Raw genomic sequence first — 15,127 nt, forward strand, 5'->3', positions numbered from 1 at the left:
GAAACAGTTTCACACACAAACGAAGCTTCCTTCCGACCCTGGCAGTGGTCAATAAAATATTTATTGCCAATCTTGTGGGACGAATCTAGGCCTCAAATCTCAGCCAAAACTCAATATACACAGTGACGGACGTCTGGTAAAAATTTCAGACCAAAACACCCAAGGAGTGACACGTAGTAAGTCCCAGACCGAGAGTAAACAAAATTGGTTTTCCGAAAACAAATTGTCCTGGATTTTCTTCCCCGTATCTCCTTTTTGTGATTGTTTTATGGACGTGCCTCCTTACCTGGGTGCAAACAACATATGGAAGTACTTGTGTGAACTTTTTTTGCACAATACGGTCCCAGAATAAAAATTGTAGAAAGCAGGACGAAATTTCACAAGTTTTGGTAGAGGATAGCATTGGTTTGCATGAAATTTCCGAAAAATTTTCCCGAAATAGTTTTTTCCTGAAATTCGACGTAAGAATCTCCACTGAATTTTGGACAAAATGTGACAGATTTCAGGTCAAACGGAGGAGTATTCGCCTAAGAAAAAAATTAAACAGTTTCACACACAAACGAACCTTCGTTCCGGTCCTGCCAGTGATCAAATAAAAATTTATTGCCATACTTGTCGGACGAATCTGGGCCTCAAATCTCAACCATAACTCAGTAGACACAGTGACGAATGTCTGGTAAAAATTTCAGACCAAAACACCAATGGAGTAACGTGTAGTAATTCCCAAACCGAGAGTGAACAAAACTTGTTTTCCGAAAACAAAACGTCCTGGATTTTCTTGCCCGTATCTCCTTTTTGTGATTGTTTTATGGACGGTCCTCCTTACCTGTGTGCAAACAACATATGGAAGTACTTGTGTGAACTTTTTCAGTGCAATACGGACCCATAATAAAAATTGCAGAAAATAGGGCGATATTTCACAAGTTTTGGTAGAGGATAGCCTTGGTTTGCACAAAATTTCATAAAAATTCTCCGACAATAGTTTTTTCCTGAAATTCGATGTAAGAATCTAGACTGAATTTGGGACAAAACACTGCAAATTTCAGTTGAAACGGATGAGTATTCACCTAGAAAAAAAATCATACAGTTTCACACACAAAAGAACCTTCCTTTCTGCCCTAGTAGTGATGTGTAAAAAAATTTATTGCAAATCTTGTGAAACGAATCTGGGGCTCAGATCTCATCCAAAATTCAATAGACACAATGACCAATGTTTGATAAAAGCTTCAAACCAAAATACCCAAGGAGAAAGGCGTAGTAAGTCCCAGACCGAGAGTGAACAAAACTGGTTTTACAAAAACAAAACATCTCGGCTTTTCTGCCCCGTATCTTCTTCTTGTGACTTGTTTATCGACGTGCCTCCTTAACAGCATATGAAAGTACTTCTGTGAATTTTTTTCAGCGCAATACGGAGCCAATTTTTTTTTGCAAAAAGTAGGGCGGAATTTCACAAGTTTTATAGAGGATAGCCTTGGTTTGAAAAAAATTTCTGAAAAATTCTTCCAAAATAGTTTTTTACCTTAAATTCGATGTAAGAATCTCGACTGAATTTGGGACAAAACGCGACAAATTTCAGGTCAAACGGATGAGTATTCATCTAGGAAAAAAATCAGACAGTTTCACACACAAACTAACTCTTGGGACGAATTTGGGCCTCAAATCCCAGCCAAAACTCAATAGACACAGTAACGGACGTCTAGTAAAAATTTCAGACCAAAACACCCATTGAGTAACGTGTAGTAAGTCCCAGACCGAGAGTGAACAAAACTGGTTTTACAAAAACAAAACATCTCGGCTTTTCTGCCCCGTATCTTCTTCTTGTGACTTGTTTATCGACGTGCCTCCTTAACAGCATATGAAAGTACTTCTGTGAATTTTTTTCAGCGCAATACAGAGCCAATTTTTTTTTGCAAAAAGTAGGGCGGAATTTCACAAGTTTTATAAAGGATAGCCTTGGTTTGAAAAAAATTTCTGAAAAATTCTTCCAAAATAGTTTTTTCCTTAAATTCGATGTAAGAATCTCGACTGAATTTGGGACAAAACGCGACAAATTTCAGGTCAAACGGATGAGTATTCATCTAGGAAAAAAATCAGACAGTTTCACACACAAACTAACCTTCCTTTCTATTAAAAATACCTAAGGAGTAAGGCGTAGTAAGTCCCATACCGAGAGTGCAAAAACTGGTTTTTCAAAAACAAAACGTCCTGGCTTTTCTACCCCGTATCTTCTTTTTGTGATTTGTTTATGTACGTGCCACCTTACTTGGGTGAAAATAGCATATGGAAGTACTTGTGTGAATTTTATCAGCGCAATATGAACTCATAAAAGAATTGTAGAAAGCAAGGCGGGAATTTCACAAGTTTTTGGTAGAGGATAGCCTTGGTTTGCAAAAAAATTCTGAAAAATTCTCCCGAAATAGTTCTTTCCTAAAACTCCATTTAAGAATCTCGACTAAATTTGGACAAAGCGCAACAAATTTCAGGTCAAATGAATGAGTATTCAACTAGAAAAAAAAAATCAAACAGTTTCATAGAAAAATGAACCTTCCTTTCAGCCCTAGCAATGACGCATAAAAATTTTATTGTGAATCTTGTGGGACGAATCTGGGGTCGAATCTTATCGAAAACTCAATAGACATAGTGACCAATGTCTCGTAAAAATTTCAGACCAAAATACCCAAGCAGTATGGCGTAGTAAGTCCCAGACCGAGAGTGAACAAAACTTGTTTTACAAAAACAAAACGTCTTGGCTTTTTTGCCCCGTATTTTCTTTTTGTGATTTGTTTATCGACGTGCCTCCTTACCTTGGTCAAAACAACATATGAAAGTACTTGTGTGAATTTTTTCATCGCAATACGGACCCAAAAAAAATTGCCAAAAGTAGGGCGAAATTTCACAAGTTTTGTAGACGATAGCCTTGGTTTGAAAAAAATTTCTGAAAAATTCTCGCAAAATAGTTTTTTCCTGAAATTCCATGTAAGAATCTCGACTAAATTTGGGACAAAACATTGCAAATTTCAGGTCAAATGGATCAGTATTCACCTAGGAAAAAATCAGACAGTTTAATACACAAACTAACCTTCCTTTCTGCCCTAACAGTGATGAATAAAAAATTTATTGCGAATCTTGTGGGACGAATCTGGCCTCAGATCTCAGCCAAAACTCAATAGACGCAATGACCAATGTCTAGTAAAAAATTTAGACAAAAATACCCAAGGAGTAAGGCGTAGTAAGTCCCAAGAGTGAAAAAACTGGTTTTCCCAAAACAAAACGTCCTAGCTTTTCTACCTTGTATCTTATTTTTGTGATTTGTTTATGGTTGTGCGTCCTTACCTGGGTGAAAACAGCACCCGTGAATAAAGGTGCACGAGATTCTCTTCTGTTGTTAGCACCGTGAGTAAAGGTGCCCATTGGCAAAATATTTTTTTGTTATATGTTTTCAGTTGAGATTATATTCTCGTAAGCCTCTTCGCCTAGTCAAGCTCGGCTCAAGTCTGAGGAGCTTATGTACTAGACAGGAATGCTCGGGACCTCAATCCAGGTATTTGAGGGAGGTCAACTCAGTGTTTAAGCCCAAGAGGTGGGTCGTGAGCTCGGTCCAAATGTTGGTTAGCCTAGAAAAGATAATTGAGATAAAAGATAAAGAGATATTTTATCTTTTATCATATTATTCTGAAGATGAAAGATATAATTGTTATTTAAATTTGTTATCACATTGTTCTGAAGATGAAAGATATAATTGTTATTTAAATATGTTATCATATTATTCTGAAGATGAAAGATATAATTATTATTGTTTAAATATGTTATCATATTATTCTGAAGATAAGGACATATTTACCTCTTGTGGTAATATGCAAGTTAGTTATATATTAATTAATACATGTTAGTTACATATTAATTAATAGTTGTTGAGAATGAAAGAGGAGGATCCTAGAATAATTGTGCACATGTTAAACAGGATATTTTCCTATTGTTAGCACCTGAAAAATAGGTGATGTCCGTTAACGGTGATTTTTCTGTTATAATGATACATTCATTTGGTACCCTAGATTTTGTTATCAATATATGCAAAAGAAAACTACACCAAGATCCTGCAATGCCCCCAAAACTCTTTCTCCAAACACGCACAACTGTTCTTATTTTTTAGCCCTCTTATCAAATCTGCTATATTTTTGTGTTATGTTGTTTATGTTGTTTTTTTTATGGTTATTACCATCTTTTCTTAAATCTCTTCTTTATGTTATTTATATAATCACAAATTAAATTAGACTTTCAATCAAATTTGTGATTATACACCTGTTCAATCATATTTTAGATTTTCACTAAAATCAGTGTTTGAACCTTTAAAATAGGTGTATTACACGACAATGTAAGGAAGTTGAAACCTCCCACTGGACTGCACTGTGAGCTCCTTAGGTCCCTAATGATCTGGTGAGCCTAGTTTGACTAACTACACCATTTTTTTTTCAAAATCTGATAATCATACTTAGAACAGATTTGCAGAACTTTTACCAAAAAAGAATAAAACTTAATATGAATCTAGCTGGTGTTTGGATACTTTGTCTACATATATATGAAGTTGATAAATGCCACTATCAATTCACTATACTTTGAATGCTTAGTGGCACTGAATTCTATATCTTCTTCGTCTGACTGTAATAGAAGAAGGGATTCATTTTATTGAAAGTCTTCCATTCTATGTGGTGTGCTCTCTTCATTCATCAGGCTCAACATATTTCTATGTTCCTTCCTAATTATACAATGTGAAATCTGAGAAAATTGAATTGTCGTCCTTTTCATCTTTTTGTAATGTTATTGAACAACAATATGGTCTCAAGAAGCTGCATTGACAGTGTTACAAAAATAACTATCATGAATTAAATTTTTGTTTAGAACATTCACAGCTTCAAGCTTGTCATGTTTATGTTATTTGTTTAAAAAGACTCTCTCCTACAATTTTGAGGCATTCAAAATCAAACTTCAGAGACTATGAAAAGAAAGAAACAACATAGTACACATAATAAGTTCAAGTAAACTATTGGAAGAAGAATATACTCACTTCTCAGTGTCAAATTTGAACATTGATTTAATTCTAAAATTATTTTGCACTCTAGCATTCCTGAAGCTTCTAAATCAAGGAACATGTGAACTATTTAACTAATGGGCTCTTTAGCATGTAGCATCAATCCCTTTAAAAACAGTTTAACTATAGTAGTTGATTATTTTGCTTGCACTAGTGCAAAAGTGTGTTGCATTCCCCTTAATATAGTTTAACCATAATAATTTATTACTGACTTGGGAAGGTTACATGTTTTTTCCTTTTTACTACTACTGTGTTGAATTTAGAGCTTAGTTATATTATAAAATTCATCATACTATAAGATACTTTGTAAAACAGAAATATGAAGAAAGAACATACACAAATTTTAACAGGTTCAAACATTTAACTATTTTATACTACATTATTGGTGTGAGACTGATTTCACAACAGTGGAGGGATCACTGCTGCAGAGGCTGGTGAGGCTGGTCTGCCATCACTTTTTTTTTTTGTCAAAATCCTTTTGGAATGGTAAAGGTCTTCACAGATCAGAAGAAAAAGTGTTAAATTGATTTACAAATATCTGGAGGATGTTTTGCCTGATGCCAAGTACATGAATTACCATGACTAACTACTAGCTATGTTAACAAACTCTTCACCACTACATGAGGCTCTTCGTTTGATTTCAAGTCTTCCATCCTATGAGGTGTCTGTTCTTTTGATTGCAAGTCTTCCATCCTGTGAGCTGTGCCTGTTCTTATGCATGAGGCTCAATATCTTTCTACAGTTCATTCTCACATAAACATGTGAACTATGAGAAAACAGGATTGTGGTCATTTTCATTTCTTTCCCTTTTATATTAAACACATTGTTACAAATAACTAGCATGACTTTTTCTTTGTTTATGAGAAAATATTAAACTAACAGGTTCAAGTTTGTTATGTTTCTGTGTCGGATTTGTTGAACCAAAGTTGTCTCCTACCAAGACATTCAAAATGAAACTTAAAACTGTATGGAAGTATATAAAATTATTTTTATCCTTATTCAACTGAAAAAGTTCCACATTTGTCAGGACTCTGTCAAGAAGATGAAGCTCATAGTACAAAACCAAAATACTCACCTCAAACAAATCATACCTTTCTCGGCCTTTTGGCTAAGATCAAGTGTAGTATCTGTTCTTATCAGTTTAATATCTGATATGTGGATCATTGATTCACACGATATTAAATTAATATTTTGAGGGAAAGTGTCCATTACAATAGCTTGCTATTGGGACTCTTAGGCATTGCTCTTGTGTTGCACTATTGCAAGAGCCTGGTGCATCCCACTCCAAACAAGTTTATAATGTTTATATATTGGTTTTTTCGTCTTATATATAGTGTACATTATATGAAGAAAATGTCAATCATCAAGGGTTAATGTGCATTCTTGAAATTATAGGTATGAATAGTGTGGAGAATTCCATGCTCATATACCCCAGCTGATAAAGGGTTGGATATGCAGCAGAACTACTCTTCCACTGTGACCACTGTGTGATCTTGTATTAATCAATTACCTGTAAATTGATTAATATATGTAAATGGGGATCACTTAAGTGATCAATTTAATTTATTATTTATTGTTAATATACTCATTTAAATATGTTTTTCAGTGTATTTATTCTCACAGGCTTTTTTTCACTTATGTACCTATAATTTCTCTGTCAAGGATATCAGATTGCCGAGGTGAGTTACAAGTGGGGACATTATGATGATGGAACACCCCTGTGGCTGCAATTACTTATATTAAACTCAATAAACAATGCGTGTAATAAAATCCAACTTTGTCCAACTTTGTCCTTACTTCAAATGGTAGGGAGAGCGTATCTAGCTAGATCCAAATAGTTTGAAAAAGCCATTCTGTGTGAGTAGTTCATGTTGTTTCATATATTGCCTTGAACATTTCAGATCTCAACTTGCACTATTAGAGCTACCCTCTTGGTGTTAATTCTTTACAAAACAAGACATTTATAATAAAATTAAACTATCATAGTGGATACAAATTACTTGTAGTCATTCACTGTCAGAGAATGGCATGGAACTGTTGGCAGAAAACCAATATTAGTTATGCTCTCTTCCTTCCATTTTTTATTCCTACAAAAACAGTGGTGACTGGAGTTTTATCCCAGCTCATTCATTTTTCTGTCTCACCAATAATCTTACTTTGATTCTAAAACATCTTTCCACAATCGGCTTTACTTTTTTTTCAATCTCCTCTTCCATTTTCCTAATAAGACTAAATTAAATGTTTGAATCTAATAACATGGTATGCAAGATGATCTTGAGATGATTTTACAAGTTCATGGAATTCTCCATGAATGCAAGAAAACTTAAAGAGAAAAAAGAGGGAGAACAAAGGGAAAATGGAAAGAAAACAAAAAACAGAGCACATGTATTGTACATACAGCGAAAACATAAGCAAAAACCAATAGAAAACAAACTAACATAGCATGACTGACTAACCATCAAGATGGTCTAAACAATATGCTAACATGTTAGACGATCTGATATAAAACACGAGGTCTAGACTGTTTATCAACTAAGCGATCTAGTAAGAATAAACAACTTGATGTTTAGATATTCTAAACAAAAAAATAGACTAGACGGTTTAACGAAGATCATCTACACAAATACTAGATGCTTTAGCAAAAGAGTAACTACATAAGACTATACTAGACAATCTAACATAATACTGTCTATACATAAAAGCAACACCCAAAACAAAGTGAGTGGCTATAACATGATGATTACATCCCACATCCCAAAGAAAATGAAAGAACAAATTCTTTATAACTTCACTGACAAGGTGTCAGATCGCTGAGCTGGGTTACTCCAGCTTGTGACCCAAGTGGGAGCATTACTGTGATCGAACAACATCGAGGCTTGCTGGGTTTGCAATATGTTGGCCTGCCCACTCCAAGTCCAGAGTTGAGTCTGGGGACTTTAGTGAAGGCTAAGGTCTCTTGACTCTTAGAGTGGAGGGCACAGCGTGAGGCTGGTTTCACAGAGCAGCGACCACCTCCCACTCCTGACAGTGGAGGGATTACAGGCTGCAGCAGCCTCAGTCCTTAATGGCCTGGTCAGCCTAGTTTGCTTGGACTATCACTTTTATTTTTATCACCATCATACAATTTTCTGATTATAATTAAAGTTTTGCACCAACCTCTTTCAATATAATTGAGATTACCCTAATTTTGTTTTGTATATTAATAATGGTTCAATATATGTATGATCTTGTCGTAATATATCTGATATGTCTATTAATTAAATGTGTATCAATATTTAAATATGATGAAATAAAAGATAATTTTTATATTTATTTTACACTATTTATATATATCTAAATAGTTTTAATATATATTAAAAAAAACATGAAAGTGCAGGAAAAAACTCCTCTCAACTTCTATTTCATTAAAATTAGAGTATCATAATAATTTCTTTTTATCCATATCTTATTACACATGTCTATAAAAATAATATTAAAATCATTTATCAAAAACTATGCTAATTTTGCCATCCTTTAATTTCCATAACTATTGAAATTGTTCAAAACCATTTTGAAGTAAATGACAAGCAACTACATGCAGGAGAATAAAAAACCTTCTCTAAGACAGATTTTGATAGTGTCTTAAAAAGTAAGTTTAAACCAAACTTAATCCAACAATACTAATTTGTAAATATAAGTGGAATTTGGTCTCTCAATAGTCAATCATGAGTCATGATATCAGATCTATACAATTAGCATAGAAAAGATGCATAGCAGAGTCTAACAAATTAGTTTCTAGAAACACAAATATGATATACAGATCTAGCCTTCAATAAACATCACCATTAACTGTATTATGGTTACAAAAGCCTTGATGTATTACGATTACAAAAGCCATCAAGGGTAAAAAAAATATGAATGTTAATAATATTTTCTAGGGCTCACCACCATCCCTACAACAATAATTATACAAGTGGCTCTCTAAAAGTTTTTCCCTTAATATCAGGAATAGGGTAAGATGATCAGAAGTCACTTGACTAATACAAGTCAAAGCCAAGATGCGGGCCATGCTTAAAGAATAACATGGTTAACTATTATATATACCCTTGACAAAGGTATTTGGAAGCAAGCTTCTGCTAAGTAGGAACTTCCAAGCTGTATCTATTTCTTCACATTGAATTCCATCATCTGTTTATCAAATAAAACAGATAAGATTAAAGATAAAAGAAGAAGATAGGATAATGAAAGTATCGGCATTTGCTTAGATGAGAACAAACATGTGGTATAGCACATTACATAAATGTTGGATTTGCTTCATAAATCAAAAATGAAAATCTTACATGGAGACAAATGAGGAAACTTACACGGGAGGTTGCACTAGTATGACTAATGCAAACAAGCATAACAGCAGAAGAAAAAAAAGGATTACTGCAAAAGCATTTCTTGATTAGGTGGAATTAGCTACATGAACTAAAAAGGCCTTTGTGCTCCGATTAATACCAAAAGACTCACATAGGCACCATAGATATAAGTCTCTCAAGTGTTTCTCTAAGTTTTTATTGGTCTTCCTCAAATCTATTTAGTGGACTATCACCTTTGATCCTTATACAATATAATGTCCATCTCACCTCATAAGTCGATTTTGTTGGACTAAGTCATAAGTTCAAATTCTAAAATAATATTGAAAATAACATGTTAGTTCTAGAAATAGTGAGTTGAATAGAGTTTAAAAATGATTTTGAAGATTTTCGCATAACAATAACCAGTAGACAGTCTGGTACCAGTAGACAGTCTGGGTATCGTCCAGTAGCACCCTAACTTTTTTTAACAGGACGACACTAGACAACGGTGACAGCAGCGGATGTTGTCGAAGACAACGAAGAAGTCAGAGTGGAATCATACCCAATCTATACCAACTTGAACAAATAAAATGGATAAAGGACCATGTATTCAACCTACAATGTTGTGAGTTTTATTGATGTATATATATAGGATACAAAAAGAAGCAAGGCACTTGCCTAAAACCCTAACCCTAAAGCTGGATACACACGAAGGATATATTAATAAAATAACATTACATTTCTACAAGATCATCTTTGAACCTGTTCGTAGTGTAATGTTTATTGGTCTTATTCTCATATGGCTAAACCATATTAGGAAAAAATTCAATCATCTTTCATCATAGGTGTTATTGAGTATTTTGTCTTTACACATTCATTCCTAGGCTTATCTTTTCATTGCACTTCCACTCATTCATCGCAATGTTCTCATATTTACAACACTTTGCAATGTTCTTGCTTAAACTTTACCTCCCAACATTTAGTACTGCAAAGCATTGTTAATCTAATGGTTGTGGTAAGGTTTTCCTATGAGATAGGTACCTTTCAATTACAAATAACATCCAAGGCATAATCCCAAGTACCAAAACAGTGACTTGTCGTAGTATGATCTCCAATTTTCACTTCCATGTCAAAGCTGACACCTCTTTTTGAACTTACATTTCATATACTTTGTTTTAATTCTATTCATTTTAAAACCATATGATTCCAAAGCACTCACAACTCAAGTCTAACATGAACTAATTTCTGAAGACTTCTACAAAGCTTTTCTTGGTAAACAATCCTAGGCCTTTCTTGGTTAATAAAGAACATATGCAGATACTTTTGTTTCATCCAATAACTTGCCAAAAGATATATTGCTTTCAAGGCTAACCTCCTTGCCACAAAACTAAATCGGTTCTTTGAAATGTAACTCGTTTGTCTTAACCTATCAATCGTTACTCTTTTCCATAATTCCATAGTATATGCATTAAAATTTAAATCCCTTTAAAACTAACACAATTATGTATTTTGACCCTGTTATTATAAATAGAAATCAAAATGTTTATCCTTGGTTGTCATTTTCTTAAACTTCATCTTTTCTTTGAACAACTTCACAAGCCTAGTTATACCATTCTAATTCCTCACCTAGAAATTTCCAAATTTCAATAGATATTTTGTTTGCTCAAACTGCTTTACCATTTTCACATCCTCTTTGATTCTTCTTTTGCCAACAACTTCAAATTGTACAACGTATAATATATAATAGTGGTCATCTACGTCATTGTATTGCATAAAGTATTCTGAATACCTTAAATCTTGTATGTCCTTCATAAAATAACTTGTGAAAATAACTCTTCCATCGTATGTGAATATCTCATTCAGAAGCTAAGACTTTACCTTCTTTGCTCCAAATGCATTACACTTGATTTGAGTCTCGTGTTTTTCTTTTTCTGCTCAAAGGCAAGCCTATATACACCCACGTTTTTGGTGCTTAAGATTGGTATAATCATTCAAAAGTTTCACATACTTAAGCCAAACCTATATGCATGAGACTTTTTTTCCATAAGGTCCAAAGCCTCTTGATTCGCCAAATGCATCATCAGCTACCTTCTGAATCCATCATTTTTTTCTAGTTCCACAAACCATTAGCACTTCCTTATGCATTCCAAATCTCTTTAAAAATATTAATCTAAAGAAGTCGTTTACTTCACTCCTTCAATTGGCATCATCTAAATCCTTAGGCTTCTGTTGTGGCAATCACTCATTACCCTCGTCACATCAAGAATCCCTTGCTTATTTTTCACTGCACTTAAAGTCGTAAAGCAGCAGAACTTTCTTCCCCACAGTAGTATAGCCACATAGCAAAATAAGTGTTAGCAAACTTCTTAAAGTCATAGTTTGCTTGACCCTCCTTAGGCAACTCCCAAACCAGAAATCCCCACACATGAAAAGATAAGGAAAATAAAAACAAAACCTAAATAACTTAATTTTACGTTACACAATGGAATGACCAAAATAGGTCCACAAGCAGAACATCTAAGAAATATTTAGAATAAGAGAAATCTAACTTGATTGACAAGCCTGACAAGGAAGACTCAGTGTAAGAAAAGAGTGTCATCATCAATCAGTATAGGGAAAATGGGAGAAATTAAAATAAAAAGCTAAACTTAAGGCATTTCATTTCACTTAACTGCTTTTTGTTTCCTCTGCACTTCTATCTCCCAAACAAAGCTCATTATTTCTGTCAAATAGCACTTGGCAGTAAGCAATCCAAAATGCTATATGCTATATGCTATATGCCTTAGCTGTAACTTATAAAAGTTAAATTCATATACTCTTAATACAGCAGACTTAATATATATCACTTGCCTTAGCTATAAGAGTTAAATTTATACAAACTGTTAATATAAAACTTTTTTACAAAAGCATCGTGACAATGACTTTTTTATCTTAATAAGATGGATTTTCCAGTTTAATAAAATTTGGTAACAAGTCCAAAAGTCTTTTCTTTTTCTTTCTTATGTCAACTCTAGTTGTGATTCTGGTCACAACAAGCATCCTATCAAATTTTACCATTTTACTTCATCACCCTATTCATTAAAATGATGTAGGCAAAAGATAAATTCTTACAGGATGCCTGTAAAAATATTATACTCAAAGTGTATATAAAATAAACTTGTCTAATTATAAAATTTGATAAAAACATGATGTATATAGACACTTAAAAGAATGAGATCATTATTAAACAAACTAAAATATTTGTTTGTTACCAAGCATAGATATAACTAACCAAGGCTTTTGGGAACCAACCTCTTTTAGCCATGAATACATTTTCCAACACCATGCCGGTGCATGAGCAACTGCGACAAAACATCAACCAAAAGAACCACGGCATTTTGATGATCCACACAGGCATTTCTTTATCCCTTGGGGTGCACTACTACCATCACCATGACCAGAACAACCATAATCATACGTTAACTCTGTCATTGGAGGAATGTGTCCAAGGGCAAAAAATACAATGTGAAGAAAGTATTGATTATTTTCTGCATACAAGACTGGCTGCCAGAAAACATTTGGGGAGCAACTATGATTCATGTATCTAGCCACATTTCCAAAATTTTTAGAACTGATAGTTAGAGGAGACGGTATAGTATAATCCTCAGTAGAGACATTTGAGCTTATTTCCTCCAATAAGCTAGGCTCATAATTCCATTTGAATGGATTGTAAATACGACTTGTATCAAAAACATAATCATCATTAATACCCCCTTTCTTATATACCTTGGCTCTATCAATTACTTCTCCTGCATACTCGCAAATAAAAGTACCAGCACGAATAGGATCAAATGATCGAAGTCCCCACCCTCTATTTTCGGTTTTGAAAACTTCCATTTGGTGCTTCAAACCTGCCTGCGATACTCGATTCTTGCAGTTAGGAAAGCACTTACACATTGGGCCACACTCATGAACCAATGGTTTACGACTCACTAGAACACCATTTGCAATATATGGAAAGTCACCTTCATTTCTTTGGATGCAAGAGCAGCTCAAATCACCAGGGACACATGTTTTGTTACAGTTGCAGCCATATGAAGATTGCACTAAACTGAATGGTTTTGAATCTCTGAGAGAGTTGGAATAGGTGAAAAAAGAAGGCCCCTTCTCGTTATCAACATCATTGACAAGTGATACAGGAATACTCTCAACTCCTGTGGAGAGGTCAGCTAGAATAAGGCCGGTCCTTGAAGATGAGCCTGTCTTCCACTTCTGAACTGATTTCCAAATAGCAAAAGCACTAGATTGACCAGGCAATCTAACAAACTTGTACTTGAATACACCACCACCAGACTTCCCTTTTTCTATCCAAGAATCTTGGATTTTATACAGACCATCATAGACATAGACTTTTGCATTTTTATTCCCAGCATCTCTCAAGCCCCGGATGACTCTTACTTCATTCTTTCGGTATGAACTTCTATCTAAAGCAAGATTACCCCTATGAAGCTTCTGATCAACCACATGCTTGTCTTTCTTGTTGAAGTTCTCACCCTGACCAGTATAAATCAAAACATCTTCATCCTCTGCATCATTATCATACACTCCTGAAGAGACAATGCTTAAAGCCACCGGTTCTTCCTGAAGCTCATCCTTGACATTCATGTAGTCAATTCCACTCATTGACTGGCCATGTAAACCCACATGACACATTTCCATCCGCAAAAAGAAAATATCCCCAGTCTCAACCCCAGGCACTGCTCCTACTCTCCTCCTCATGTTCGTGCGAAACGCTTTGCTTGTCATCACATTGCTTGCTCTTAAATCCGGGCGCTTGGCTCCCAATATTGTGTTCAACTCCTTGGACTCTTCAAGTTGGCAGAGCCTTCTCCGAAGAGAATCAAAAGTCATGAGCACAAGATTAACCACTTCCCGATCACCATCATCCCTTTGGGCTATGCTAATACCACCAACCAAAGAACTGGAACCAGAATCCTGAGTTTTTGTACGCCTTTTTTGGGATGATTTGCAGTTCTTCATAGGCTGCAGAGGACGCTTTGGGCTATCATCGACACTCTTGCCATTGACATCCTCCATAGGTGAAGAAGTGTCTCCATTGACTCCAGCAGGGGTTTCTTCTGCACCATCTTGTGGCTTCCTGTAGGACCTTATTGGAGTTGGCATATGAGTTGGTGATGGCTGAGACTCTTGGGGTCCCTCAAACAGAACAAATGGAGGAAACCCAGATGGGTACCGACCAGAGGTAGAAAGTTGAAGAGATTTTGGCAACACAGGTGCCAAACTACGCAGGGGTTTAACCTCTACAATCCTAGTTCTATCAACCAAACCAGAACCAGGAACTGAGTTTTGGCCCAACCCTTCTTCCATTACACACACTTTGACACAAAGAACACAAAATAAAGATTCACAAGCTGAAAAAAAAAGTCTACTACACTATTTTTCCTTTCTAACCTTCAACTCTTAACATAGTTTTCCCTTTACAAATCAAACAATTGACCCACATGAAAAATCTAACCTTTTAGAGTAGAGGGTCCTGAAACCCTGAAGCTGAAGATGATGGGTAGGAAATGGTTAACTCAAGAACCCACCACAAAGTACGAGGATTCAAAAAGAGAAACTTCGAGAAGAAAGTAATAAAATACAATAAAAAGATGGGTGTGAAAAACTTTTTCATTTAAGTTGATATTCCAAAAATTATTTACGACGTATCCTCTTAATAAAT

General features: G+C 34.9%; 1 protein-coding gene and 1 non-coding gene across 3 annotated transcripts; one reads left to right on the forward strand and one right to left on the reverse strand.

Annotated features, from left to right (window-relative positions):
- The first annotated feature begins 6,173 nt into the window (after nucleotides 1-6,173).
- On the forward strand, nucleotides 6,174-6,369 carry LOC137811882 (U2 spliceosomal RNA). The gene has a single exon (XR_011081190.1). It is a non-coding gene; the product is annotated as a U2 spliceosomal RNA (small nuclear RNA).
- Nucleotides 6,370-8,857: 2,488 nt separating this feature from the next.
- Nucleotides 8,858-15,120, reverse strand: LOC137828130 (histone-lysine N-methyltransferase, H3 lysine-9 specific SUVH1-like). 2 transcript variants are annotated; one of them, XM_068634591.1, is made up of 3 exons: nucleotides 12,697-15,044; nucleotides 12,077-12,127; nucleotides 8,858-9,253 (listed from the first exon to the last, which is right to left on the reverse strand). In XM_068634591.1, the coding sequence occupies exon 1, from the start codon at nucleotides 14,770-14,772 to the stop codon at nucleotides 12,760-12,762; it is 2,013 nt and encodes a 670-aa protein (XP_068490692.1). In that variant the 5' UTR covers nucleotides 14,773-15,044; the 3' UTR covers nucleotides 8,858-9,253; nucleotides 12,077-12,127; nucleotides 12,697-12,759. The 2 variants fall into 2 exon arrangements, with proteins under 2 accessions (XP_068490692.1, XP_068490684.1); XM_068634583.1 differs by lacking the exon at nucleotides 12,077-12,127 and having other exon boundaries at nucleotides 12,697-15,120.
- Between the last annotated feature and the right edge of the window lie 7 nt (nucleotides 15,121-15,127).

Source organism: Phaseolus vulgaris, chromosome 11 (genome assembly GCF_000499845.2).
Source record: "Phaseolus vulgaris cultivar G19833 chromosome 11, P. vulgaris v2.0, whole genome shotgun sequence".
Classification (NCBI taxonomy): domain Eukaryota; kingdom Viridiplantae; phylum Streptophyta; class Magnoliopsida; order Fabales; family Fabaceae; genus Phaseolus; species Phaseolus vulgaris.